Genomic DNA, 27,513 nt, shown 5'->3' with positions numbered 1-27,513 from the left:
CGCTGTTCCTTCACTTGGAAAGGAGCCAGCCTAGGTGGTTCAGGGCATCTAGTACGGATCCCTGGGGGGGGGGGGGGGTTGGTCCTCGCTGCATGGGACTCATAAAATGTCCCATGGCGCGTCTAAAGGACCACCCTTGGGTCCAGGGACCCATTACATTGAAAACCCTTTCAAAATCCCTGTCAAGTAATTTGTCCTATATCTGCCCCGTGCATTTTGTGTTTACAAAGCCTAAACGGAAATGTAATTTGTGTCTATACGCAGTGGTGGAAAAAGTACTCAAATTCTTTACTTAAGTAAAAGTACCAATACTGCAATATAAAAATACTCTGTTACAAGTAAAAGTCCAGAATTAAAAATGTAATTGAGTAAAAGTACAAAAGTATTGGCATAAAAATGTACTTAAAGTACCAAAAGTAAAAGTACTAAATATTTGAAAATAGCCGATCTACAAGCTCACAACGCGTCGCGATGCGACGCGTTGTGAGCTTGTAGATCTGCTATTTTCAAATAGCCTATGTATAAAATAGGGCTAAAGTGGTCAATGTATGTTTCATTATATCATAGTTTATATCTGAAAAGTAACTAGTAACTCAAGTTTTCAAATAATTGTAGTGGAGTAAAAGTACAATATTTGCCTCTGAGATGTAGTGGAGTAGAAGTAAAAGTATTGGAAATTGGAAATACTCAAGTAAAGTACAAATACCTCAAAATTGTACTTAAGTACAGTACTTGAGTAAATGTACTTGGTTACTTTACACCACTGTCTATACGTTACAATCAGGGGTGCACATAACTTTTTTTGGTCTAGTTCTCAGGGGAGCACCTGGATATGTTACTTGGTGCGCACAAAATAAATAAATGAATACATTTTGCCCGCGATACGTCTCTCAGGATGGATAAAAGAGGGACACATGGATAACTTGCCTGCTCCTGTTGTCCATGTTGACGTGCTCTTTGCTTTTCTCATGCTTATCAAAAGCTGGGTGACTGAAATTCTTTGTCCCCGTATAAAAGGCGCAGCTTTTACCCGCCAGATTGGGACGTTCACGGCATATTTTGCACCGTCACGGTGCGTTCATCATCGGTGACGAGTGCCTGTAACTAGGGGTGTGCCGATGCACTAATTTCACCAAACGATACGATACGATATTTGGCTCACAACTTCGATACGATTTCGATACGATACGATACGCACTTTTTTTATTATGAAAAAATATATGGGGGAGAAAAAAAGCAAATGCCAACAAATAATTCAGTTTTTGCATTATTCAGATATGCGAACTTGGAGCTTTTCAGCTACAATAGCCGTTTTGAATCCAAATAGGGCAATAGTGTGACACCTGACCCGAAAAAAAAACAACATGTTGTCACCCTTTTCACCTCTCGGGGCTGTTTGCATGCCTTTTTTTTTTTTTTAAACGATACATATCGTCACGAAAGCGTATCGCGATATATCGCGGGACGATATATCGGCACCCCCCCTACCTGTAACACAGCCAGCAGGGGTGCTGCGTGCTAGTCGCGCGACTGACTGTGTCTGTGTGTCAGGATTCGAGGTCGCACACTCACACAATCACGTGCAGCATGCCTCCCCTCCCCCCCCCTCCGCCTAATGACTGTATGGGGTGTGTATGGGGCCGACTCGTGCTTTAGCGTGATTGTGTGAGTGTGGCTTCAGGAAGTAAATTCCTGTCCCAGCTGTTGGTGCGCGAAAGCGCTTCCCTTGGTCTGCTGTGCGGCGCAGCGTGCATGTTGACCACGCATGCGCACCTGTAACCAGTGGTGGAAAGTAACTAAGTACATTTACTTAAGTACTGTACTTAAGTAACATTTTGAGGTATTTGTACTTAACTTGAGTATTTCTAATTTCCAATACTTTTACTTCTACTCCACTACATCTCAGAGGCAAATATTGTACTTTTACTCCACTACAATTATTTGAAAACTTTAGTTACTAGTTACTTTTCAGATATAAACTATGATATAATGAAACATACATTGACCACTTTAGCCCTATTTTATACATAGGCTATTTGAAAATAGCAGATCTACAAGCTCACAACGCGTCGCATCGCGACGCGTTGTGAGCTTGTAGATCGGCTATTTTCAAATATTTAGTACTTTTACTTTTGGTACTTTAAGTACATTTTTATGCCAATACTTTTGTACTTTTACTCAATTACATTTTTAATTCTGGACTTTTACTTGTAACAGAGTATTTTTATATTGCAGTATTGGTACTTTTACTTAAGTAAAGAATTTGAGTACTTTTTCCACCACTGCCTGTAACCCCTGGTTACAATGTTTGTCCCGTTGTCCTCCTAACCCTCTTCTGTTCTCCTCTCCAAGACCACCACCACCTCCTCATCCAGAACCTCAAAGACCACCTCCTCGTCCAGGGGAGGAGGAGGAGGAGGAGGAGGAGGCGAGGAGGGACCACCGCCCCCCAGCAAGCCCAAACCCCCCGCCGTGAGGACCGCCCTCCTCAAGACCCCGCCCCACCCTCCCTCTCGCAACATCCCCCCCTACCCCCCCCACCCCCACCCCCACCCTCACCCGCACTCGCACCCCCACCCCCACCCCCACTCGCACCCCCACCCACACCCTCACCTACACCCCCACCCGCACCCCCACCCCCACCCCGGCGGGCCCATGGGGAGGCGCGGCGACCTCCTCCCTCCTCCTCCGCCCATGGGACCAGGAGGAGGAGGAGGAGGAGGAGGAGGAGGTCTCCTCCCGCTGCCCCTCATCCACCCGCGGCCCCCCTCCCCCAACGACAAGAGGCGGAGGATAGGGGAGGAGGGGCGTGGCTCCCTGCAGGGAGCCCCGCCCAACAAGATGAGGAGGATGGAGGGAATGGTGAGAACCATGTTAATGATCATAAAGGCTTTTTTAGTCGACTATAATATGTTATGCCGGTGCCTTGATGGCGTCGTAATGGCTGATTTTACATGCTGAAAATTCAATTAAATTTCAATTCAATTTTATTAAAGTGTCAAATCACAACAAGTTGTCTCAAGACACTTTACATGTAGAGAAGAGACCCGACATCCCACCCTGAGCAAGCAATTTTGCGACAGTGGCAACGAAAAACTCCCCCTTAACTGGAAGAAACGTCAGGCAGACCCTAGGCTCTAGGGTGGCGGCCTTCTGCCTCGACCGTGTCGGGGGAAAGAAGAGAGAGAGAGGGAGAGACAGACAGAGGAGAGACAGAAAGAGATACAGTGCAAGTAGTAACAATAACACTAGCAGCAAATATAATAGTGTAAGATAGTATATGATAATATAATATAGTACAGCAATAGTGTGTATGCAGTATATAATGGTATAATAAAAGAATGTTAAGATAATATACAGTATAGTGTAGTGGTATAGTGTAATGTAGTAGAAATCCACGGTCGTGCTCCATGGAGAGGCCCGGTCCGCAGTCACAGTATTGAGCCGCAGCTGGGGGTCCATGGACCTGCGACGTGGGAAATAAAAGAAACTCCGGGGAGCGGCTCCCCGGTTGTAGAATTAGTGGCAGGCCTTACTAGAGCGTGAATCCGTACAGGGTTGATTACGATTGTACCAATGGGACACAAACCCACACAACCAAAGGGAGGACGAGAGGAGAGAGGAAAAGGGGGGGGGGGGTGGGGAGGGGGGGGGAGAGGATGACTATAGGGTGACTGAGTCTATACACTTTGGCTATAGGCTTTATCATAGAGATAGAGAAAAGACCACCATTTTCAGAACACCCGAGTGCAACCAAACATAAAACGACTTGTCTTTTAGTTCTACTGGATCTCTTCTCCACTAGATCCCTCACTAACATTTTAGTCTAGTTTTTACTTGTTGACGAAATTGTCAATATATTTAGTCTTAGTTTTAGTCATCATAGCTTAGTTTTTATTTAGTTTTTATTTAGTTTTCGTCAGTGAGAGAAGGTAGTCGACGTAGTTTTTCCGTCATAGTTTTAGTCGACTAAATCAACACTACTTTAAATGCTTTTTTTTGTGTTCAATGACACCCAAAAAAAATTCAATGATCCACTAACTGAAACATGATGGTGACAACCCCCCCCCTAGGGTCCGGGAGGTGCAATGGGAGGCGTGGACGGTCCGGGGGGCTCCTGCTCCTCCTCCTCCTCCTCCCACCCCCCACCCCACCTGTCGGTAGGAGGGGGGGGTCCGCCCCCTCAGATCCAGAGGGTCCCGCCCCCCTCCTCGGTGTCGGACAGACCGGCTCTCCTGCCGCTCCCTGGGAGCCGAGGAGGAGGAGACGCAGAGCGAGGCCCCATCAGACCCCTCATGGACCTCCAGGTACAGTACCCCCCCCCCCCCCCACACCCACTCCTTATTACTTACTAGGACAGGGGTCTGCAAGAGAGAGAAGCAGGGACTAAACATAGTTTGTTATCCCCTTGCCAGCGTAATTACCTTCATCCCATGATATTTGAAACGCCGTGGAACAAAAAAAAACAGTCCCTGTGGGTAGGCGGAGGGATCTGTGTATCCATAAGAACGACTATTTTGGGGCTTTGGCTGAAAACGCTGGTTTTCAATGCAAAAAACAGCAACTGAGTTAGAGGTGTTTTTCTGAAAATCCCATAGCCAGGGCGGGTGGAAGTGACGTTTTTTTGGAATGATGTCACATCCACATCCTTCTTCTCTGAGTGACGATGGATCATCACAGAGCTGTGTTACGGTGCCTAAAACAGCCTGCCTCATTTTTTTAATAGAACGACTTTATGCGTGTTGGCGGCAAAGTGCGCTATTTAACACATTGGCTGCCAAAGACGCATATCTGCGTTCTATTTAATTTCTCGCCTGGCTGCCAAAGACGCAGATCTGCGTTCTATTTAAAAAAAAAAAAAAAGTTTTTTTTTTCTTTTCTTTTTCGTTTTTTTCTTTTTTTTAGACCCAAAGACCAAGGAGATATGATATATCAAAGATTTAAACTCCTATCCACTTCATTGTTAACTTAAAACTTAAAAAATCTGTATCTCGGCTCCTGAGAACTTTTTTTTTCAATGAAAAATCTCTGGCAGTCTACAGCAAAAAATCTGAAATAATTCTGGCAGGAAATGAGTAGAACGACTTTATGCATCCATGGCGGAAAATGAGTTAAATGTGTATTTTATATATATATTTATCAACTTCATTTATATAGCACTTAAAAAAAAAAAGAAGGAAATATAAAGGCAATTCAATGATGGATAAAACAAAGGAACAATACAAAAATAATAAGACCAAAAATAAGAGTGAAAGCAGAGAACTAGCTGACCATTCCTTCTAAAGGCCATTCTATAGTAATGAGTAAAAGACTTTTATAATGTGGACACTGAAGTGGACGGTCTAATTTACTGCAGAAGTTGGTTCCATAGAAATGGAGCCCTAGCAGCGAATGCTCCGTCACCTTCCATCACAAACCTAGTCTGTGGGGGGTAAAGTAAAAGTGTGTTTGATCATCTAAGATTACTGGGTGGGTATGTGGGGAGACAGGAGGGGGGGGGTATGTGGGGAGACAGCAGTGGTGGGTTCTAGTTTTTTTTTGAAGGTATACTATGATTCTTCCCTGCCTCCCACACGCACGGCATGCGCGCGTCTATAATTAATGAAATGTAAAACATTTGCACGCGCGCGAAAAAAATTTCATGTGAAGATTTTCCGCGCGCTTCGCGTGCGTGTGTGTCTCGCTCTGTAATGTCTGTCTTGCTCTCGTTCTGTCTCTCATACCACTCTCGGTTCCTTGTTTGTTTTTGTTGTTGGCGCTGCCTGTCTCACTCTTCCGGGGCTTTACCTGCTGGGGCCAGTGTTGCCATGTCCGCGTATTATAAGCGACTTTGGGCTTGTTTTTCTGTAAAGTTTTCTTGTAAAATGTTGGTCGTTGTGGGTTGCGTTTTTTTGGGTCTCGTTTCTAAAGTGTACTTGCTTCACAAAATAGCCTAGGTTTTAAGTGCTCATGTGGCCTAAGTTGCTTCTTTTGGGCTTGTTTTCATAGAACTGGTTGCTTATTTCTCTCGCAAAATCTGGCAACACTGGCTGGTGAATGAAATCACAGAAGACTCGTCCCTAAACACACTCGCCCCGGGTCTAATCCGGCGGCCTCTGTCCGCGAAATGAATGGGGGCGCGAGTGTGTTTTGGGGCAAGCGTTCCAGTTACCACCGGAACACTCGCCCAGAATCGTTTTTTTTTACTCTCTCTCGCTTTGCTGCCTGAGCAGCACAGTGCACGTTAACGCCAGTCAGTCAGCGCCGTCAGTTAGCGTATCAGAGCGTATCAGCGTCTCAGATACGCTGTTTTGAACAGTTTTTGAAGGTGTACGGTGGCGACGGAAAAAAATCTCAAGGTGTACGACGTACACAGCATCTGACGGTAGAACCCACCACTGGGAGACAGCTCCTATTTTTTCAAATAAAAATAGGAGCAAGTCCGTTCAGTGCTTTAACAATCTAATTTTAAAGTCAATTCTGAACGCCACTGGTTGCCACTGAGGACCCCCTGTTGAAGACCCCTGTACTAGGGATTTAACAATATTAGGCTATATAATATGACTTTTTCAGGGCTGATACAGACACCGATATATTATTGATCAACGAGACTGACAACCGATAGGGAGGAGCAATATGTTTTTCATAATTTAGATTTCTGTGTCAATATTTACAGTAGTCCACTACAAAACATCCTTTAAATGAATTTAAAGGATGAAAAAAAAAAGATATATACATATATAGCCTTCCAAAGGTATTTTTTCCTGTAAAAAGTTACTAAACAAAAATAAATTATAAAACAGTTTGATGCGCCAGAGATGCACATTACTGCACATAAAAAGGAATATCCGTGGACAAATACATATAATTTTGGTGGTCTTTGACATGAAATAAGTTTGAGAACCACTCATATTATAGCAACATAAGTAAAAAAAAAAGAAACATTTAAACATTTAGAATACATTTGTAGAATCCCCAGAAGCAAAGATTTTAGTTAAAAATGTTTTATTTGCACACAAAAGATTTGCACACATTTTCACGATAGAAACAAAAAAGATGGCAGATCTACAAGCTTTCTGCCCGACGGCAACGATATCATATTTCTATATGTTTATATCATATTTCTATATGTTTATATCATATTTCTATATGTTTATCATATTTCTATATGTTTATCATATTTCTATATGTTTACATCATATTTCTATATGTTTATATCATATTTCTATATGTTTATATCATATTTCTATATGTTAACATCATATTTCTATATGTTTATATCATATTTCTATATGTTTATATCATATTTCTATATGTTTATATCATATTTCTATATGTTTTACATATTTTCCAGGTGAAGCCGCTGGCTCAGAGGAGAATCAAGCTGAACAGAGATCTGGGTCGGAAGGGCAGCATGGAGGCCCCCCCCACCTCCTCCTCCTCCTCCTCAGCAGGACACGACAAGACCTCCTCCTCCTCTGCCCCGGACAGATCCACCTCCAACAGCACCTCCTCCTCCTCGGCGGGAGACAGGACGGGAGGAGGGGGAGGAGGAGAGAGGAGGAGAGACCGGTCTGACTCCAGGGACAGAGGAGAGAGAGACAACAGGGAGAGAGACAGGCTGGACAGAGACAGGGACAGGGAGCGAGAGAGAGACAGGCTGGACAGAGACAGAGAGAGAGACAGGGACCGGGGGCAGGAGAGGGTGGCGGTGACGGTGGAGCGAGACGGGGACGGGGAGAGGTCTGTCCGCACGGAGAGGAAGGGCTCCACCTCCTCTACGGCAGGAGGAGCAGCAGGGAGGTGGGTACTGGTTCACTATTATTATTATTATGATCTCTTTAACTGCTAGAGTAATAGTGCAATAGTCAGGGGTGCACATAACTGGTGCGCAGGTGCGCATGCGCACCCAAAATAAATAATGCGCGGCACATCAGACGACGCGAGGCGCTTTTGCGTACCAACAGCTGGGACAGGAATTTCCAAGCTTTTATTTTTTAGCAAAACTAAAAAATAAAAGCCTGGAGATCGAGGCTAGGAATTTACTTCCTGAAGCCAGACTCACACAATCACGCTAAAGCACGCGTCGGCCCCATGTACAGCCATTGCAGGAGGAAGAGGACGCATGCTGCACGTGATTGTGTGAGTGTCTCGCACCGCCTCGCATTGCCTCGCTGCGTGCACGCAGCCAGCAGCGGCTGTTAGAGGCACTCGTCACCGATGATGAACGCACCGTAATGGTGCAAAATATGCCGTGAACGTCCCAATCTGACGGATAAAAACAGCGCAGCACAGGGCACCAACCTTGGGGGCTTCACCAAACGGCGTGAGAAAAAAAAACGTCACATCTCCAGGTGCTCTTCTGAGTACTAGACCTAAAAAGTTATGTGCACCCCTGGTTATAGTGTCACCCCACTGCCACGGAGAACGAGCAATTTTTACAGTACCTTTGAAAAATCATGGAATATCTTCCGTGATGGCTGTCCTCACGGCGATCACCTCATTACTCGCACAGGGGTCTCTGACGTCTCGGAAAAAAATTATCCACTCACGGTAATCGGTTGCATAGCTGTGGCCAGTTGAATCTGGCTTGATTTTGCCGTAACGCAAGAGGAACGGAGATATAGCCATTTTCCCACAGGAAATAAACAAGCTTTTATTTTTTTAAATGACGTCAATTCATCTGGCATTGAAAGCATCATAGGGTAGAAAACCACTGAAAACTCATCCGTTGCAGGCTGCGCCTTGGCAGAATCTGACGAGTTCCCTCGTCAGTGGCAGGCAAAGAATTATACACTGGTTACGGCACAGGATCACTATTATTTGAGATGATCGCAGTGATTATCGTCAGAATCCATTTTTCATGTTGTCGGGCAGAAACGGCTAGTCTCCATATTGTAAAAGTTCTAAAAGTTAAACAACATACTATCAAAGAGTACAGAAAAGTTTGACTTTATATGTACCATATAAAGTCAAAGACTTTATATGAATACCAAGGCCCTCATTGGAAACAAGACCGCAAGGACTTTCATGAACGGACCTGTTAAACAAAGTATTTTAGATCTAACTGTGCTGTTTTCAGTGGTGTAAAGTAACTAAGTACATTTACTTAAGTACTGTACTTAAGTAAAATGTTGAGGTATTTGTACTTTACTTGAGTATTTCCAATTTCCAATACTTTTACTTCTACTCCACTACATCTCAGAGGCAAATATTGTACTTTTACTCCACTACAATTATTTGAAAACTTTAGTTACTAGTTACTTTTCAGATATAAATTATTACATTATAAAACATACATTTGCCAATTTAGCCCTATTTTATACCTAGGCTATTTGAAAATAGCCGATCTACAAGCTAACAACGTGTCGCATCGCGACGCGTTGTTAGCTTGTAGATCTGCTATTTTCAAATATTTAGTACTTTTACTTTTGATACTTTAAGTACATTTTGATGCCAATACTTTTGTACTTTTACTCAAGTACATTTCGAATTCTGGAGTTTTACTTGTAACAGAGTATTTTTATATTGCAGTATTGGTACTTTTACTTAAGTAAAGAATTTGAGTACTTTTTCCACCACTGTCCATTTTTTTGCCTAATTAAATATTCAATCAATAAAAAAACCAAACAATAAGTTGATTTATACGTATTTCATATTTTTATGCCAAAAACACGCAATTATGTCTACACCAATCAGTGATGAATTAAAATGTGCTGCAGGTCGGTGTCTCTGGATAAGATGACCATCGCAGAGCGCAGCGCCGTCGCCAGGAGACCAGGGGACGTGCAGGAGAAAGGCAGCACCTCCTCCTCGTCCTCCAAGGACAGAGGAGCACGAGGGGGTTCAGAGGGCTCCTCAGAGAGGGAGAGACCCAAACCCGACAGGTGTGTCTCTCCTCCTCAATACTCGCAGTTGTCGTTTCCAAGGCCGCGTTGCGAGGCCAGACAACAACGCAAACTGGACATTAGCCTAAATACCGGACATTTATAACAAAACAAATAGCCTTAAAAAATTATTATCAATGATTATTAACTCTTTGACTGCCAGAGTATTTTCATAAAGTACTCCCCCAGTGCCAGCAATTTTCGTGTTTTTTTTATTTTTATATTTTGAATTTTTCTCATGAAAATAATTTAAAGACACATAATTTAAAGACCCAGCACAAATCCGCCACTAGAGAGCAGCACATGACAGCGTGATCAGGTCGTTGGGTCTCTCTCACCCTTCTTGATATATTAGACAGGGAAAAACATGAAAACGGATGTGACGTCGTCCCAGATTGTTTTGATCGGCCAAAATTACGATGTGATACACGACGGCGATGACTGATCGTCACCCAGACCATAGATTATAGAAGAGAACCTGTCCGTTTGTCCGTTATACCGTGTGAAAAAACGTTTATTTACCTATTTTGGACGAAAATGACAGGGGAAAAAAAACCGGAAACGGAATCCAGGTCATGAAACCGGATGCAGATGTCCGTGAAGTAAGTGGAACTCGAGAATAACATTGAATATTAAGCAGCATAGCGCAATCAGAGATTAAACAATGAACGCGCATCCAGCGCGTCGAACGCGTCGACGGCCAACTGGACAAAGTAGCACTTGACGCGTTATCGCGTCGTCCGCAGTCAAAGAGTTAAATACATCGAAAAATAAATCAATAGACCAATAAGTAGGCTACAGTCAAACACTGCACAAAATTAAATGAACTTAACTCGACAGCAATTCCTAAGGTTGGAAGGCCAACGTAAGCTATGTGTCCTGGACATTTTTAACACATGAAAACAAATAGCAGCTTATAGACAAGTGTCAAAATAAGGGAGGGGGGGGGGTGGCGGGTCATTTCCGGTGATAAGCTGCCTTTAGACTTTTCACATGGAGATCAGAGTGGCTGTGATTGGGTACCATTGAGATCGACACTTATTTTTCCCCGCACAATGCTGTTCTGACACACTTCAGCGAACGTAGGACGGGAAACGACTCCTCCATAATGTGCCGGTTTGCATCGACAAGCTCCAGGCTACGAGCATCTGTGAGTTTAGAGACTTCCAGCGTTGATTTTGACAGCAAATTTTGATTTTAGTTTTAGTCATAGTCTTTTCAATAAAATGTCATTTTGTTTTAGTCATATTTTAGCCTAACCCTGACTAAATTTACAGTTGATTTAGTCGACTAACATGTATTTTGGCGGCTTGATAGCGTCGTAATGGCTGATTTTATGCTTGGTTGCATGCTGAAAATAGCCGATCTACAAGCTCACAAGGCGTCGCGCTGCGACGCGTTGTGAGCTTGTAGATCTGCTATTTTCAGAGTGCAACACCCGAGCGCAACCAAATATAAAATGACTTGTCTTTTAGTTCTACTGTATCTCTTCTCCACTAGTCCCTCACTGACATTTTAGTCTAGTTTTTTTTAGTTGACGAAATTGTCAATATATTTCCTTGATAAAAGGCAGTCGACGAACATTTTTCGCCATAGTTTTAGTCGACTAAATCAACGCTGGTGACTTCACGGTCCGACAGTACTGCAGCTACGGCCCAGCTCTGCGCCAGTAAGCGCTCAAAAACATGTCATATTATGAAATTCCATCTGGTCTCGACGTGTTGGATGAGACGGTGGTCGCCGGGCAGATTTCGGTCCTGCTGCTTTGTCCTCAGTCTCCACGGTGCTGTGATGAAAAGGGGAGACGAGGCGAGCTGCCGCCCCGACAGCACTAATAGTGATTGCTCCCACTTTGAAGCCGTCATTGATGGCGAGCTGGAGTGTGTGTGTTTGCAAAGCATCGATGCGACTCCCACTGTGTGGCATCGATGCACAGTGAAGTCTACCATACCACGCTGCTTTGCTTCCATGAAGGCTGTGGGGGTTTTGCTTTAATGTGATTCATCATCACAGTTGTAGACGAGTGATAGGTATACTTTTTGTTGCACGATTTGCATTTCACTGTTTTATGGTCCCACAATAAAATGTGCAGCTGCTATTTTCAAGCGGCCTTTCTCATGTAATGCTCATGCAGGAAGTAAACAAAACTAATCAGTGAGCACACGAGACATGCACTAGACTAGAGCAACACACACACACACACACACACACACACACACACACACACACACACACACACACACACACACACACACACACACACACACACACACACACACACACACACACACACACACACAGTTCCCTCTCCTATTTGGAAAACATTTGATAACTTTTTACATTTTGAACTGAGGAAAACGGTAACATTTATGACATTTTTGAACAAGCCATTATGTATATATATATTTATATATTAAGAAAATATTCTAAAGAAATGTAAATGTGTTGTGCAACACCCTCAGTGGATGACGTATCCTTCTTTTCAATACTTGGAGTTTAGGTACATTAGCGCCACCAACTGAACCAGAGTACAATAGCTCCGGGTAAATCTGGTGGAAACGCAAGGACGGTTCGTGGGCGGTTCGCTAGAAAAATGGTTCCGTGTGTACACTCTCAGTTACAGACCTGTAAGGGTCCATTTGGTTCCATGTGAACACTCTCAGAGTTACAGACCTGTAAGGGTCCATTTGGTTCCATGTGAACACTCTCAGAGTTACAGACCCACAGAACTCTAAAATGACCCAGATGTTTAACGTGGTAATACGTGTGTGACTCAGGGGGCTGCATAAGGACAGAACAGATGTTTAACGTGTTAATGTGTGTGTGTGTGTGACTCAGGGGGTTGCATAAGGACAGGACAGAGAGGACGGTGGTCTCAGGAGAGAAGACTCACAGAGAAGCAGGTAATTAGACTGAATAGAACCTTAATTAACTCTGTACTCCACTAATCACCAACCATTGTCTCTCTCTCTCTTCCCCAGCCTCTTCCTGTCTTTTTCTCCCTCTCTCACCTTTCTGTTCCGTATACTTAAATGTGTGCTGATGTATTTGTGTTAAATAGCTTTATATTCTGATAGCAATCATTGCTTTAGAGTGTTCGTTCAGTAAGGCTCCAACTCTTTAGTAAACGGGGAAAAAAAATCAGGTCAGGATATCAATTTCATTCAATCAGAGGAGGAGAACTCTTACAGGATAAAAGAGAAATCAGAAGTGATGAAACAAGTAAACGAGCAGAAATGGAACTGGAACACAAGCTGATAAACGGTTCTCCTTACTGGATAAAACATTTTGAAATATGATTTCTGTTTACTGAAGAGCCGGAGAGATGAGGAGACTCCTGTTGCTGAGCAAACACTATAACAATGATTACTATCCTCTGTGTAACAAAAAGTATCACTTAACACTCCTGTTAATGTTCCTGATTAATTCATGTCGGTTCATAGAGAAATTATTGTAAAATGGCCACATGTCAGTTCATACAATTTACAGTGTAGTAATTTATCAGACGCTCTTTATCCAGAGTGACTTACAATAAACAAGGTAAACACATACATACATAGAATACAGAGAGACAGTGTAGTGTCTCAGTAAACTATAGGATCATAGAATACAGAGACAGTGTAGTGTCTCAGTAAACTATAGGATCATAGAATACAGAGAGACAGTGTAGTGTCTCAGTAAACTATAGGATCATAGAATACAGAGAGACAGTGTAGTGTCTCAGTAAACTATAGGATCATAGAATACAGAGACACAGTGTAGTGTCTCAGTAAACTATAGGATCATAGAATACAGAGACAGTGTAGTGTCTCAGTAAACTATAGGATCATAGAATACAGAGACAGTGTAGTGTCTCAGTAAACTATAGGATCATAGAATACAGAGAGACAGTGTAGTGTCTCGGTAAACTATAGGATCATAGAATACAGAGACAGTGTAGTTTCTCAGTAAACTATAGGATCATAGAATACAGAGACAGTGTAGTTTCTCAGTAAACTATAGGATCATAGAATACAGAGACAGTGTAGTTTCTCAGTAAACTATAGGATCATAGAATACAGAGACAGTGTAGTGTCTCAGTAAACTATAGGATCATAGAATACAGAGACAGTGTAGTGTCTCAGTAAACTATAGGATCATAGAATACAGAGACAGTGTAGTGTCTCAGTAAACTATAGGATCATAGAATACAGAGACAGTGTAGTGTCTCAGTAAACTATAGGATCATAGAATACAGAGAGACAGTGTAGTGTCTCAGTAAACTATAGCATACCAGGTAAACCATGAACCTAGCATCCGTCATAGAGAAGTGATTGTAGGGAACACAATTTACTATTTCTGAAGTGGTTTTGTTCAAAACAGCTCACATAATTTACAAAGCAAAGAATCATTTACTTCCTGGTAACATCCCCAAGATATGTTTTTAATTATATCTTACACAAATCCAGTATATATATATATATTTTTTTTACAAGACTGTTTTATCTCTTTTCAATACAGTAGCAAATTACTGTTTTTTATCAATTCTCTTAAGATCCTGCATTTTCTTTTGTATTTAAAAAAAAATCAATTTAAATTGTCACCAGTTTGATTAGATTTTAATCGATTTACGATAAATCGTTACATGCCTATGGTGATTTGATTTTAATTGATTTATGATAAATCGTAGCATGCCTATGGTGCAGTACGGTTTACTTTTGTTTAGTTTTTTGTTCTAGAATCCTGACAGGGACCTGATCTAAGTTCATTTCTTAAATAGAAAAATAGAGGGCGGGACTGGATAAGCATTTGCTTCATTCTTAACTCCTTTTTTAAATAATTAATATTTGTATTTTGTGTTGTTATTATGTGTCCTTTGTTGTTGTTATTATCATAATGTTGTAGATAAACATTGATAAGTGTATCATGGTCTCATGTGTGTCACAGTGAAGGACAGTGAGGAGTCTGGAGGGAAGAGAAGGTCAAAGATCAGCCGGAAGGCTCTGACCCGTCACACAACAGCGCCCTCTAGCAGGTCAGTTACATTAACCCAGTGGTGCTCAAACCTGGGGACCCCCCACCCTGAGCGGACCCCCCACCCTGAGGGGACCCCCCACCCTGACAAGCACTTGGAACTGTAGGAGTTGTAGGCATTTTACATTTAGTTTGACTCGGTTACACACGGTTGAAAATAGCCGATCTCCAAGCTCACACAACGCCTCGAGACGCAGATCAGCTGTTTTTAAAAAATGTTTCCCTTTCTTTTTGCCTCTTTTAACCCTTTAAGACCTGGAACGCATCTGTGTCACGTTAGATTTCTTTGGGCTATTCAAAAATAGCAGATCTACAAGCTCATAGCGCGGCACCGAGTGCCGCGCTATGAGCTTGTAGATCTGCTATTTTTGAAAAATCTTGAAAATTAAATGTTTAGATTTTTTTCCATAAACTGTTAGGATTTAGATTTTTTTCGTCTTAGGGTTAAATTTGGCCAAATGTTTGAAAGGTTTTTTATTGTATAGTTTGTTGAATACTTTAGAGTTATTTAAATGATGTTAACCCATTCAATCCAGGAACACATCGGTGTCATTTTAGAATATTTTATACTTTGGCTTTTCAAAAATAGAAGATCTACAACCTCATAGCGGCGCGGCACGAAGCTATGAGCTTGAAGATCTGCTATTTTTGAATGGCCAAAGAAATCTTAAAATGACACAGATGCGTTCCTGGTCTTAATGGATTAAAGCAAATCATGTGCAGACCCCCCTGGGGGGTCTAATATCTAATCTAATATGTAATCTAATATGTAATCTAATATGTAATCTAATATGTAATCTAATATCTAATCTAATATGTAATCTAATATGTAATCTAATATGTAATCTAATATCTAATCTAATATGTAATCTAATATGTAATCTAATATCTAATCTAATATGTAATCTAATATGTAATCTAATATCTAATCTAATATCTAATCTAATATGTAATCTAATATGTAATCTAATATGTAATCTAATATCTAATCTAATATCTAATCTAATATCTAATCTAATATCTAATCTAATATCTAATCTAATATGTAATCTAATATCTAATCTAATATCTAATCTAATATCTAATCTAATATGTAATCTAATATGTAATCTAATATGTAATCTAATATGTAATCTAATATGTAATCTATGTAATCTAATATGTAATCTAATATGTAATCTAATATGTAATCTAATATCACTTCTTTCTCTTCCAGCGGTCGTCCTGATGACTCCAGGAAGGCCTCGCCTCACGACCACCAGAGAGTCGCCGGTTCCAAACCCGCCGCCGCTGACCAGGCCCCGGCGGCCCCGCCCGCCGCCGCGCCCCAGCGCAGCCCCACCCCCTCGCCCCCCTCCCCCGACAGGCCGGAGGAGCCCCTCATCCAGCCCCCGCCCCGCTCCAAGTGGGAGCGCGAGGACGAGGAGGAGGGCCAGGAGGAGAACGGCCTGGAGGCCTCACCGCCTCCTCCTGCTCCTTCTGCTGCGCCTCCCTCTCTCCCTCCTCCCTCTCTCCTCCCTCCCCCCATCAGGAGCCGCCTGGGGGTCCGAGAGGGAGGGGGGGGACCCCCCCCACCACCGCAGGACCCCAAGCCCACCAGGAGCGAGGGAGGAGCCAAGGAGGAGAAGAGGGGAGCAGGAGCAGCGGCGATGGTCAGGGAGGAGAAGAGAGGAGGCAGAGGGTCCAAAGAGGAGGGCAAAGGAGGAGGAGTCAACTCCTCCTCCAAAGCCGCCAAGACGAAAGGAGCGAGGGAGAGAGGAGGAGCAGGAGGAGAGGAAGGGAGGGGCGGAGCGAGGGATGAAGGAAGAGGTTTGTTTAACACAGTGACTGGCAAAACATCGTTTTTCGGCCCCTTGCCAGCAAAACGAGCGATTTTACTGTACCTTAGGGCTGTCAAACCAATATTCGAAAATTATTAGAATATTGGGAAAATATGTATATTCGAATATGAAAATTTATATTCGAATTTAAAAATAAATACAAATATTTTTTTTTGTTATGTTTTTTTGTTATGTTTATTTGACAGGGACAATACAAAAAACAATGTATGAAGTTATAAAAACAAACAAAAGATATGTTTTATTGGATCCGAGCACTCGATACATTGTTTTTTGTACTGTTTCTGTCAACAAAAAAATATACATATATATATTTTTTATAATAATAATAATAATGTTCAAATATATTCGAATATCTGCACATTTTTAACACATTGAGTGCCAAGAACGCATATATGCGTTTTTTCAAAAATGATTTTTACATTTTTTTTTTTTTTTTGACCCAAAGACCAAGGAGATATGATTTTTTGAAGATTTAAACTCCCATCCACTTCCTTGTTAACTTAAAACTTACAAATTCTGTATCTCGGCTCCTGAGTACTTTTTTTTTCTCAATGAAAAATCTCTGGCATAAAACAGCTAAAAAATCTGAAATAGCAATAAATAGCATTCCATGTGTTAAGACCAATATTCGAATATCATTTCTGAGGAAGGTTGACAGCCCTATTGTACCTTTGAAAATACATGGAATATTCTCTGTGACCGCCGCCCTCACGGAGATGGGCTCATTACGCGCACGGGGCTGTCGTAGTATAGGGGGAAAAATATATATATCTGCTCGTCCTAATCCATTGCAGAGCTGCAGCCATTTCAATGAAGCTTGTTTTTGCCGTAAGGAACGGAGAGAAAGCGATTTTCCCTCAGGAAGTAAACGGGAAGTAAATGAGCTTTTATTTTTTTAAATGACGTCAATTCCGTGTCTTGGCGTCATCAGGCAGTGAAAGCATCATTCATAGGATCACAGCGCCCTCTGGCATAATCACTGAAAACACTTCATTTCTTAGACTAAAAACTATGACGAAAACTACATGAAAACTAAAGACTAAATATACTGACAATTTAGTCAAATAAAAACTGTCAGTAGAACTTAGACTAGTCATTTTATGCTTGGTTGCATGCGGGTGTCACGCTCCAAAAAATAGTTTATCTACAAGCTCACAACGCTTGGTGCTGTGACGCGTCGTGAGCTATTTTCTTTAAAAAAAAGAGGATGTTTAGTCATACGGGACCTTACAGTATATCCTATATGCTTTAATGTTTTTAATATTTTGGTCTATTATTTGGATCTAATTTGGAATTAATCGAATGTTTTGGAAAATCTTTGGCTATCGCTATTCAGGATTCAAATTCTAAAATGGCAAAAGTAGCAGATCTACAAGCTCAAAACGCGTCGCTTCGCGCCGCGTTTTGAGCTTGTAGATCTGCTACTTTTGATGCTTTTGTGTGACGCTGTATGATTCACGAAACAAAAAGTTAAACTATACGGAGATAAGAGGTTTTTGCCCGACGGCAACGAATGTTTTTGTCAAACATTACGTGAAAGATTGGTAAATTGTGGTGAAATGCAGCGCGATTATAGTGCGTTGTTAGCTTGTAGATCTGTTCTTTTTGTCACGTGACACCTTTGCTGGAGTCTGTCTCGGGGCATTGATGGCACACTGGTTTAACCCATTGATACCTGGAACGCATCTGTGTCACTTTAGATTTCTTTAGGCTATTCAAAAATAGCAGATATACAAGCTCATAGCGCGGCACCGAGTGCCGCGCTATGAACTTGTAGATCTGCTATTTTTGAAAAATCGAGGAAAAAAAATTGGGTTTTTTTTCTCAATTTTTTTTTAGGATTTAGAAGACATTTCTAGAATCTTCTCAGGTCTTAATGGGTTAAGAGTCATTATTGCACTGTATGATTTATATAGTCCTGGAAATGGGGTAAAATACTTTGGAAAAGTTATGGAAAAGTTTTGAAAATTCATTGTTTAAAAATGTGTGGGAACCCTGCTAGGAGTAGTTTTAGCATTCTGCAAGGCAGTGGAAGGATTTTTTTGTTCTATCAATGTATTGTTGAATGACAATAAAGCTCTCTATCTCTCTATCTCTCTCTCTATCTCTCTCTATCTCTATCCATCTAGGAGCGAGGGACGAGGCGAGGGGAGGAAAAGACGACGGTAGAGGAGGTGCAGCGAAGGAGGCGCGAGAGGGAGGAGGTCCCGGGCCGGAGCCCAGGAGACAGCGTCTGTCGTCGGACCTGGGCCGCGAGACGGACGAGGCCGCCTTCGTCCCCGACTACAGCGAGGGGGAGGGCTCCGAGCCCGAGAACAGGGGCGTGGCAGCGGGGCGGAGCCCCAAGAACAACAACAGCTCCGCCTCTCGCAGCCACAGCTCCGCCTCCTCTCACAGCCCGGCCTCTCACAGCCCGGCGCCCAGCGGGGCCGGCTCGGGCAACAACGCGACCGCCACGACCGCCGCGGCGGAGAAGAAGAAGAAGAAGAAGAAGAAGAAGCACAAGGAACACAAGGAACACAAGGAACACAAGAAACACAAGGAACACAAGAAGCACAAGGAACACAAACGCAGTGCCGGCCCAGACGGGGGCGCCACCACCACCGACGAGCACCGGGAACGCACACACAAACACAAGAAGAAGAAACACAAAAAGAACAAGGACAAAGAAGAAGGGGCGGAGCCGGAGGAGAACGCCGTCGCCGCCGCCACCGCCACAAACTAAAGCCCGTTTCCTGCTTCTCCGCGCGGCGGCGCCGCGTGTCGACCTACAAAGCTAGTTTCTGCAAAATTTCCGAAAATAGCAAAAATTTCCGAAAATAGCAAAAACCTTCGAACTATTTTCTGCAGAATAGCCGAAAAATATAATATTTTTTCGGAAATATTTTCTAAAATAGCCCAACGTACAAGCTCGTAAGTTCAGCTATTTACGCACATTTTGTAGGTTCGGCTATTACCGGCGCGTCGTGCGACGTAGCATAAATTAGGCGTTAACGCTGCTTAGCTGAGCTAAAGCCGTCGGTTAACAAACTGTCGGACGTTTGACCGTCTGAAACGGAGGCCTGTTGGGTAACTTTTAAAAACTAGCACTTAGCCGACAGGTTAGCAGCATCTGTTAGCTAACTAATTAGAAACATTTCACTTAATTAAAGGAATCCTACTTTGGAGGCACGTCAACCAAAGCTTTTGCGAACGTATACGTCAAGTCCTCCGACCCCACCGACCGCCGCGGCGGCCTGGGGGAAGCGGATTTGAAAAAACTGCACGAGACGGACCGAAGCGCCGTCGTAGCGGTATCGACGGTTTTATCGGTCCAACCCGTTTACCGAGGCGGCTTTTTTTCGGTTCTAACCACAGAGTGAGAGAGAGAGAGGCGTGGCCTACTCTGTACTCAGGGATGTGATTGGTTGCTTTGGTGAAAGGAGACGTTTAATTTGTAAATAACTGTCCTTCCCTCTTAAATTCCTGTTTGTTTTGAATGAGCCTTTAGTTTAGTTTTAGTTTTTTGTTTTTTAAATATCAGATACGGTGTCACTCACATCCCTGCGTATTGTATAACTGTGAAAACGTGACGCAGAGAGAAAGAGAGAGAGCGTGTTTATAAACGTGTAAAGATTTGTACTGGACGCTACGAGAGGCCCTGAAGCAAGGCACTACGCCTCCTCCTAGCATACAGGCTAACACTGGAGGCTAACCGGGACGAAATGCTCCTTTATGAATCGGCATTGTTGTCAATCTGCGCCTAATGTTGTACTGCTGGTTCCTGTCGCGTGTGTGTGTGTGCGTGCGTGTGTGAGTGTGTGTGTGTGTGTGTGTGTGTGTGTGTGTGTGTGTGTGTGAAAGAGAGGTTTTTTGGGGGTGTGACAAAGTGATCATTTGTTTGGAGGACAGTCAGTCAGTCAGTCAGTCAGTCAGTTGACGGGGTACATGATGGAGATTATTTCCTTTTTGTTTTATAATTAAATAAAATGTTTTTTGATGACTTAAAGCTGCTGTTTCTGTGTCGTTTTCTCTTCCATTGTTTTGCCTGAAGAGGGATTAGATGATCCCCCCGTTTTGATATGTATTACACCAGGCGTACACCAGAGTTCTCTAATTCTGCCCCAACCCGACCCAACATTTTGGGCCAGGCCCAAAATCTATGCTAATTAGTCGGGCCCCCAAAAAAGAAACGTCAATTGCCCCTAGCGCAGGGGTCTTCAACAGGGGGTCCGGGACCCCTACGGGGTCCTCAGAGCTACTACAGGGGGTCCGCCAAATCTTTGTGTGATAGGATTTAGTTTTTTTTACGTTAACCACTTGAACCCTAGAATTCCTTTTCTGAGGGGAACATTAAACGAAAATAGCCGATCTACAAGCTCTCGAGGCGTTGAGAGCTTGTAGATCGGCTATTTTTGGCAAAGAGGCTAATGGTGTAGAGGGAAAAAATAACAGAGCATTAAAAAAATAAAACTTTAATCTGAAACGCAATTTTATACAATATAAATATAGCCGATCTACAAGCTCCCAACGCCTCACACTGCGAGGCATTGAGAGCTTGTAGATCGGCTATTTTTGGCAAAGAGGCTATAGATGTAGAGGGGAAAAAATAGCAGTAAAGAAAAAACTTTAATCTGAAACACAATTTTATACAATATAGAGGGGGTCCCTGCTTCATCTCTCTCTCAGCTAGGGGGTCCTTGGCCTGAAAACGTTGAAGACCCCTGCCCTAACGGTAAAGCTGACGGTCAGTGGAGGGTGTTGGATGCAGCTCAAAGTGAACTTTACCCGGGCATCTAGTTTTAACGCCGTCCGACATTAATCACATGATGACACCTTTTCGGGGTTTTCGGGCCTAAAAATATGGTAATTGTTTTGGCCGAGGCCCAGTACGGCCCAGTTAGGGCAGGGCCTTAATATTCAGACCTGTTGAGAACTCTAGCGCAGTGGTTCTCAAACCTTTTCATGTCAAGGACCCCCAAATTGACACTTATTAGCCCGCGGACCCCCATTTGAAAAGATAAGCCAGGGACCCCCATACAGAGAAGATTTTTACGGCTCTCTAGCAGTGATTCTCAAACATTTTAATTTCAAGGACCCCCAGTTTGACATGCGTTAGGGCTACGGACCCCCATTTAATGTCATTTATGTCTCTGGGACCCCAATTTATATTGTAAAATCAATGTTAATTTAACTCGGAGTGTACAATCCATTTGTACACTCTCAGAGTTACAGACCCATAAGGGTTCATTTGGTTCCATGTGTACACTCATAGCATAGAGTTACAGAGCTGGTGTGTGGGTCCCACACAGCTCAGGATTCAATGGTTCACGATGCGTTAATACCGATGCCTGGGGTTTAAGTGGTTAAAGTTCAGGTCCATATTAATGCGTTATAATCGCAAATATAATGCACTCATAAGGCTAAATAACACTCGTTATAAATGTATACAAGTATGCTTTACAGCTTCTAACAAGGTTTATGAAGTATTATAGGTGCTGGTCATAATGCATTAGGCTCTATACGTTCAGCAGAACAGTACATTATAACCACCATACTGAAGACAGTTATAAGTGTATTTTATGTAGAAACATCAATGAAAAGGAGAAGGTTAACAACAGAAAGAGCATTTTATCGTTTAAATTGTCGCTACAGCATATATATGTATATATACATACATATACTCGCACACATCTTAAAGTGTATTTCAGTGTCTATCAACCTTTTTTGTGCCAAGGCACACCTGGCATAGCCAAAAAATCCCAGGGCACACCTAGATATACGGTATATATATACCGTATATAATTATATATATATATATATATATATATATACGGTATATCTATATACACACACTAGGGGTGTGCCGATACACTAATTTCACAAAACGATACGATATTGGGCACACAACTTCAATACGATTTCGATACGATACGCACTTTTTTATCATGAAAATATATGGGGGAGAAAAAAAGCAAACGCAAACAAATATTTCTGTTTTTGCATTATTCAGACATGCAAACTTTTAGCTTTTCAGCTTCCACTAGCCGTTTTGAATCCAAATAGGGCAATAGTGTGACACCTGACCCGAAAAAAACAGCATTTTGTCACCCTTTTCACCTCGGGGCTGTTTGCATGCCTGATTATTATTATTATTAAAAAAAATGATATTATTATTAATCAAAATGATTTTTTTTCAAACCTTCTTCAAACGGCGCGGCACACCTCAGCAGTAGCCCCGGCCCAAAATTGGGACGTTTGCCAGGGTTGATAAACACTAATACAGAAAGCTGTAGATCAAACCCAGTACATTTTAATGCAGTGACACAGACCGCCCACTGGGTGGAGCTGTGACTCCTTGTAGCCTTGTGCTCCGGCTTACTAAAGAGTAACAGTGCTGAGAGAACCAAACTATTCAAATTTATCAACAAACATTGTGAATGAACGGCTCCAATTGTATTTATTATTTAACAGCATAAATATTGGGAATGAAATGTATTTCCTCCCACAGTCTTTGACTCTCAGCAGCTGACAGGTAATAAACTAACTAGAACACTTACTGCTCCCATAGCAACGCGTTCCACTGATAACAAGGTCTGCAGTAAAAATATCAATGTGATTTTTGTTTTTGTGTTTTTTTAATGTTTGTTCTTTTGCCCTTAGAGGGTAATGTAATGTAAGCAGGTCCATATGGTTGCATTACTGCTCAGTTAAAGGTAGGGTAAGGGGGGGGCAGATTGGCTGAAATTGGCATCCCACCTGACTGTCGGGGCAGAAAACTCTTACCTCCATATCTTAGAAAACTCTTAACTCCATATCTTAACTTTGTGTTAATTTAAGGCCCGAGTCCGATTCTTAAAATGTTTTTAAGAACAGATTTTTGAAAAAAATATAAAATATATTTTTTTTCACGATTTTTCAAAAATAGCAGATCTACAAGCTCTAGATCTGCTATTTTTGAATAGCCAAAGAAATCTAAAGTGACACAGATGCGTTCCAGGTCTTAATGGGTTAAAGGCATCAAAAGTAGCACATGTACAAATCAGATCTATACAGATAAGATCTACAGATATACGCGTTTCGAGCTTGTAGATCTGCTACTTTTGTTATTTTTGGTATTTGAATGGTGAAAAGTATGGTAACACTTTACTTAAAGGTTGCGTCTATAATGCATTATAATCACATTTATAATGCATTATAATGCGCTTATAAGGCGTTATAACACTCGTTATAAATAATCATGTATGACAACTTATTACAACGTTTATGATGTATTATATAAGTGTTGGTCATAATGCTCAATAAGCTCAGTGGAACAGCACATTATAGCTACCTTAACTTAGTTAGTTGTAAAGTGTCTTTGTTAGAAGTTGTTATGCATAATTATAAACATTTATAACGAGTGTTATGAAGCATTTAAGTGCATTTGAATTGCAGTGCATTATGATGCATTCTAATGCATTCTAAATGTGATTATAATGCATTATAGACCAGACCTTTAAGGTGCTGTTCCACTGAGTTTATAATGCATAATGACCAGCACTTAAAAATGATATTATTGTAAGTTCTAATGCTTCATAATCCTTGTTATAAGTTGTTATGCATAATTATAAACATCTTTGACAAGTGTTATAATGCCTTATAAGTGCATTATAATGCGTTATGAATGTGATTATAATGCATTGTAGACAAGACCTTTAAGTAAAGTGTTACCAAAAGGATTTTTAGTTTTGGACATATGAGGTTTACACCCGACAGAGACGATAATAGAACCCCAGCTGAACCTCATTAAGGTTTGTAAAGTCAAAGTGAATGACTTTGTGCTGCATGTCAGTGTAAACATCTGGTGTTTAGACTGAATTAGCCAACAATGTAAAGTCATACAGTAACAGTAAAAAAACAACAACAACAGTATGCCCCCGGGGTATGTTTGGTGTTTTATTGCCGTTTGTGCACCAAAACATACCACATTTGTCTTATTATTTTGTATAGTAGTTTAGTTTAGTAGGGTTTAGTGGATTAGATTTCCATGACTTTTTCATCAAACATGTCACGATGGTTTATAGATATACAGAACTATTAGAGTTTAACAGAGGACGCAGGAATATATTCTGACTGGTTACTGGAATGATTGTTTAACTTTTTGTTTCAGAAGTTAATGTATTGGGTCTGATTTTTATTTTGTTTGATTATTTGTGTGTTTCTATTTAGAAAAGCCTCCTGTGGACAGAAATTAGCACCATTTAGACCTGTTATACCTTTCAAGCCGGGAACACCTCCGTGTGTGTAGTTGTTGCTATGTACAACAGGGGTCTTCAACAGGGGGTCCGGGACCCCTAGGGGGTCCTCAGAGTTACTACAGGGGCTTTGGCTACACACAAAGCCAAATCTTTGTGTGACATAATTTTTGTTTTTACCTTCAACCACTTGAACCCTAGCATCCCTTTTATGAGGAGAACTTTAGCCAAAAATAGAAGATCTACAGGCGTTGTGAGCTTGTAGATCTTCTATTTTTGGCAAAGAGCTATAGGTGTAGAGGGAAAAAAGAGCAGACCAAGTAAACAAAAAAAGTCTGAAAAAATAATCATCTGAAACACAATTTTATACAATATAGAGGGGGTCCCTCCCTGCTTCATCTCTCTCTCAGCTAGGGGGTCCTTGGCCTGAAAACGTTGAAGACCCCTGGTGTACAGTATATAACAACATTATTGTCTCCGCCGAAGGTGGAGAATATGTTTTCGCTTTGTGTGAGCAAACATTGTTAGCCAAGCTAACATTGGGCAAGCTCCACGTGACACGTGTCAATTTGTTGACACCAATGCCTCTGATTGGCTAGAGGGACGCGTGACGAAATAAAATTCTATAAATAGGTGTGTCACTTCAAAAAGCCCTTTACTTTTTGAAGTGAGGTAAAACAGGATCAATCAGACTTGATTGGAACAGTACCTTCAGTAAGTCCAAGTCACCCGTCTGTGCGTGTGTGTTTCCCTCTGAGAACACCTAACATTGGTCAAGCAAAGGCGCAGAAGGCCAAAGCTAAGAAAGCATACTCATCTACAATTGTAACGTAGAAGAGGACTAGAGTTGAAATGATCCCACAACAAAGCCGAACTCTTAATACGTGTCAATATGTTGACATCAATGTCTCTGATTGGCTAGAGGGACGCATGACGAAATACAATCCTATAATAAAAAGGTGTGTCACTTCAAAAAGCCGTTTACGTTTTTGAAGCGAGGTAAGACAGGATCAATCAGTCTTGATTGGAACAGTATCTTCTAGTCCAAATCACCCGTCCGTGCGTGTGTGTGTCCTCAATCTTCAAAAAAATTTTGATCTCTTTTTTTCATCCTATCTTTTTTTAAACATCTCAACTATCTCATTAGTTATTGCTATGATAATATAATTGCTATAGTCTGCTGGCGGAGACTTGTGCTCCGAGGAGCACATTTTCTAGTTATTATTATTATTATTATCATTATTATTGTTGTATATCATCTCTGTCGGGTGCAAACCTCATATGTCCAGAACCTTTACTTTCAGGATTCAAATTCAAAAATAGTAAAAGTATCAGATCTACACAAGCTCAAAACGCGGTGAGCTTGCAGATCTGCTACTATTGATGCTTTTGTGTGAGGCTGTAGTGTGATGAAGTAGGATGTTCATTTACGTGGGAAAAATATGTAAATAAGAGATTTCGGCCCGACAGCAACCATGTATAATATATATTTTTGCGTGGGTTTTAAACAATGCATCTGGTTTGTCCAGTGTGACGGTGATGTCCATGTCATATTAAATAAACATAACACCAGTGGTGGAAGAAGTACTCACATATTTTACTTAAGTAAAAATAGCAATACCACAATATAAAAATATACTCTGTTACAACTAAAAGGCCTGTGTTCAAACTGTTACTCGAGTAAAAGTACAAAAGTATTGGTATCAAAATATACTTAAAGTACCAAAATTAAAAGTACTAACGCGATGCGACGCGTTGTGAGCTTGTAGATCTGCTATTTTCAAATAGCCTACAGTAGGTATAAAATAGGGCTGAAGTGGTTAATGTATGATTTGTAATATAATAATTTATATCTGCAAAGTAACTAGTAACTAAGGTTTTCAAATAATTGTAGTGGAGTAAAAGTACAATATTTGCCTCTGAGATGTAGTGGAGTAGAAGTAAAAGTATAGACAATTGGAAATACTCCGGTAAAGTAAAAGTACCTCAACATTTTACTGAAGTGTAAGTGTTGTTAGTTACTTTCCACCACTGAATAAACATAACATAAAGCACCTTATGGAAGGCAATGATATTCAGGAGAAAGGAACAATGATGACCAAAGGTCATTCACCTTCACACGCTGGCTTTGTTTAATAGCTCTTATTACATCACAGAAAAGAGATATTAGAATAATAAACACAGCCAGTTACCTTGAATGGACTAATCCATTATTCATAAAGTCCTGCACATTAAAACGTGTAGATGTGGTGAACATAAAAACCTTTTTTCGTGCTGAGAGAAAAAGCCGTCCAGTTTGTATTCAACGTCTTTTAAATGATACTTTCCTTCTCTTGGTTTAAAGAGGGTTATGTATTTTTAAAACACTTAAAAAAGTAAGAAACTAATGTAAAAGCTAGATGTGTTTCAGTTTGGGGAGTTAAACTATGGAATAGCCTTAGTGATGGGTGGAAGCTGTGTACATCTCAGGGGAGATTTAAAAAAAAAACAGCCTTAAAAAGTCAAATAATAGGACAGTACAGTTCTGAGTGAAACACCTTTCTTTTTTCTCTATTTTACGATTTTTAATATAAATAT

The 27,513-nt window shown here is 41.4% G+C and overlaps 1 protein-coding gene across 4 annotated transcripts in view; it reads left to right on the top strand.

Moving 5' to 3' along the window:
• LOC308075891 (uncharacterized protein) overlaps nucleotides 1-20,708 on the top strand; it is a 67,300-nt gene extending 46,592 nt beyond the window's left edge. For all 4 annotated transcript variants that reach the window (XM_080415875.1, XM_080415877.1, XM_080415876.1 and 1 more), the window contains exons 21-28: nucleotides 2,353-2,862; nucleotides 4,074-4,307; nucleotides 7,334-7,782; nucleotides 9,702-9,866; nucleotides 12,705-12,769; nucleotides 14,793-14,880; nucleotides 16,096-16,688; nucleotides 18,850-20,708. In XM_080415875.1, the coding sequence (XP_080272001.1) occupies nucleotides 2,353-2,862; nucleotides 4,074-4,307; nucleotides 7,334-7,782; nucleotides 9,702-9,866; nucleotides 12,705-12,769; nucleotides 14,793-14,880; nucleotides 16,096-16,688; nucleotides 18,850-19,445 (2,700 nt within the window). In that variant the 3' untranslated portion in view covers nucleotides 19,446-20,708. The remainder of the gene's footprint in view (nucleotides 1-2,352; nucleotides 2,863-4,073; nucleotides 4,308-7,333; nucleotides 7,783-9,701; nucleotides 9,867-12,704; nucleotides 12,770-14,792; nucleotides 14,881-16,095; nucleotides 16,689-18,849) is intronic.
• Nucleotides 20,709-27,513: the final 6,805 nt, after the last annotated feature.

The sequence above is a fragment of the Gymnoscopelus braueri genome (genome assembly GCF_963280865.1).
Source record: "Gymnoscopelus braueri genome assembly, chromosome: 2".
Classification (NCBI taxonomy): Eukaryota; Metazoa; Chordata; class Actinopteri; order Myctophiformes; family Myctophidae; genus Gymnoscopelus; species Gymnoscopelus braueri.
The sequence above is the reverse complement of the archived record's forward strand: the minus strand, read 5'-3'. Positions and strand labels throughout refer to the sequence as shown.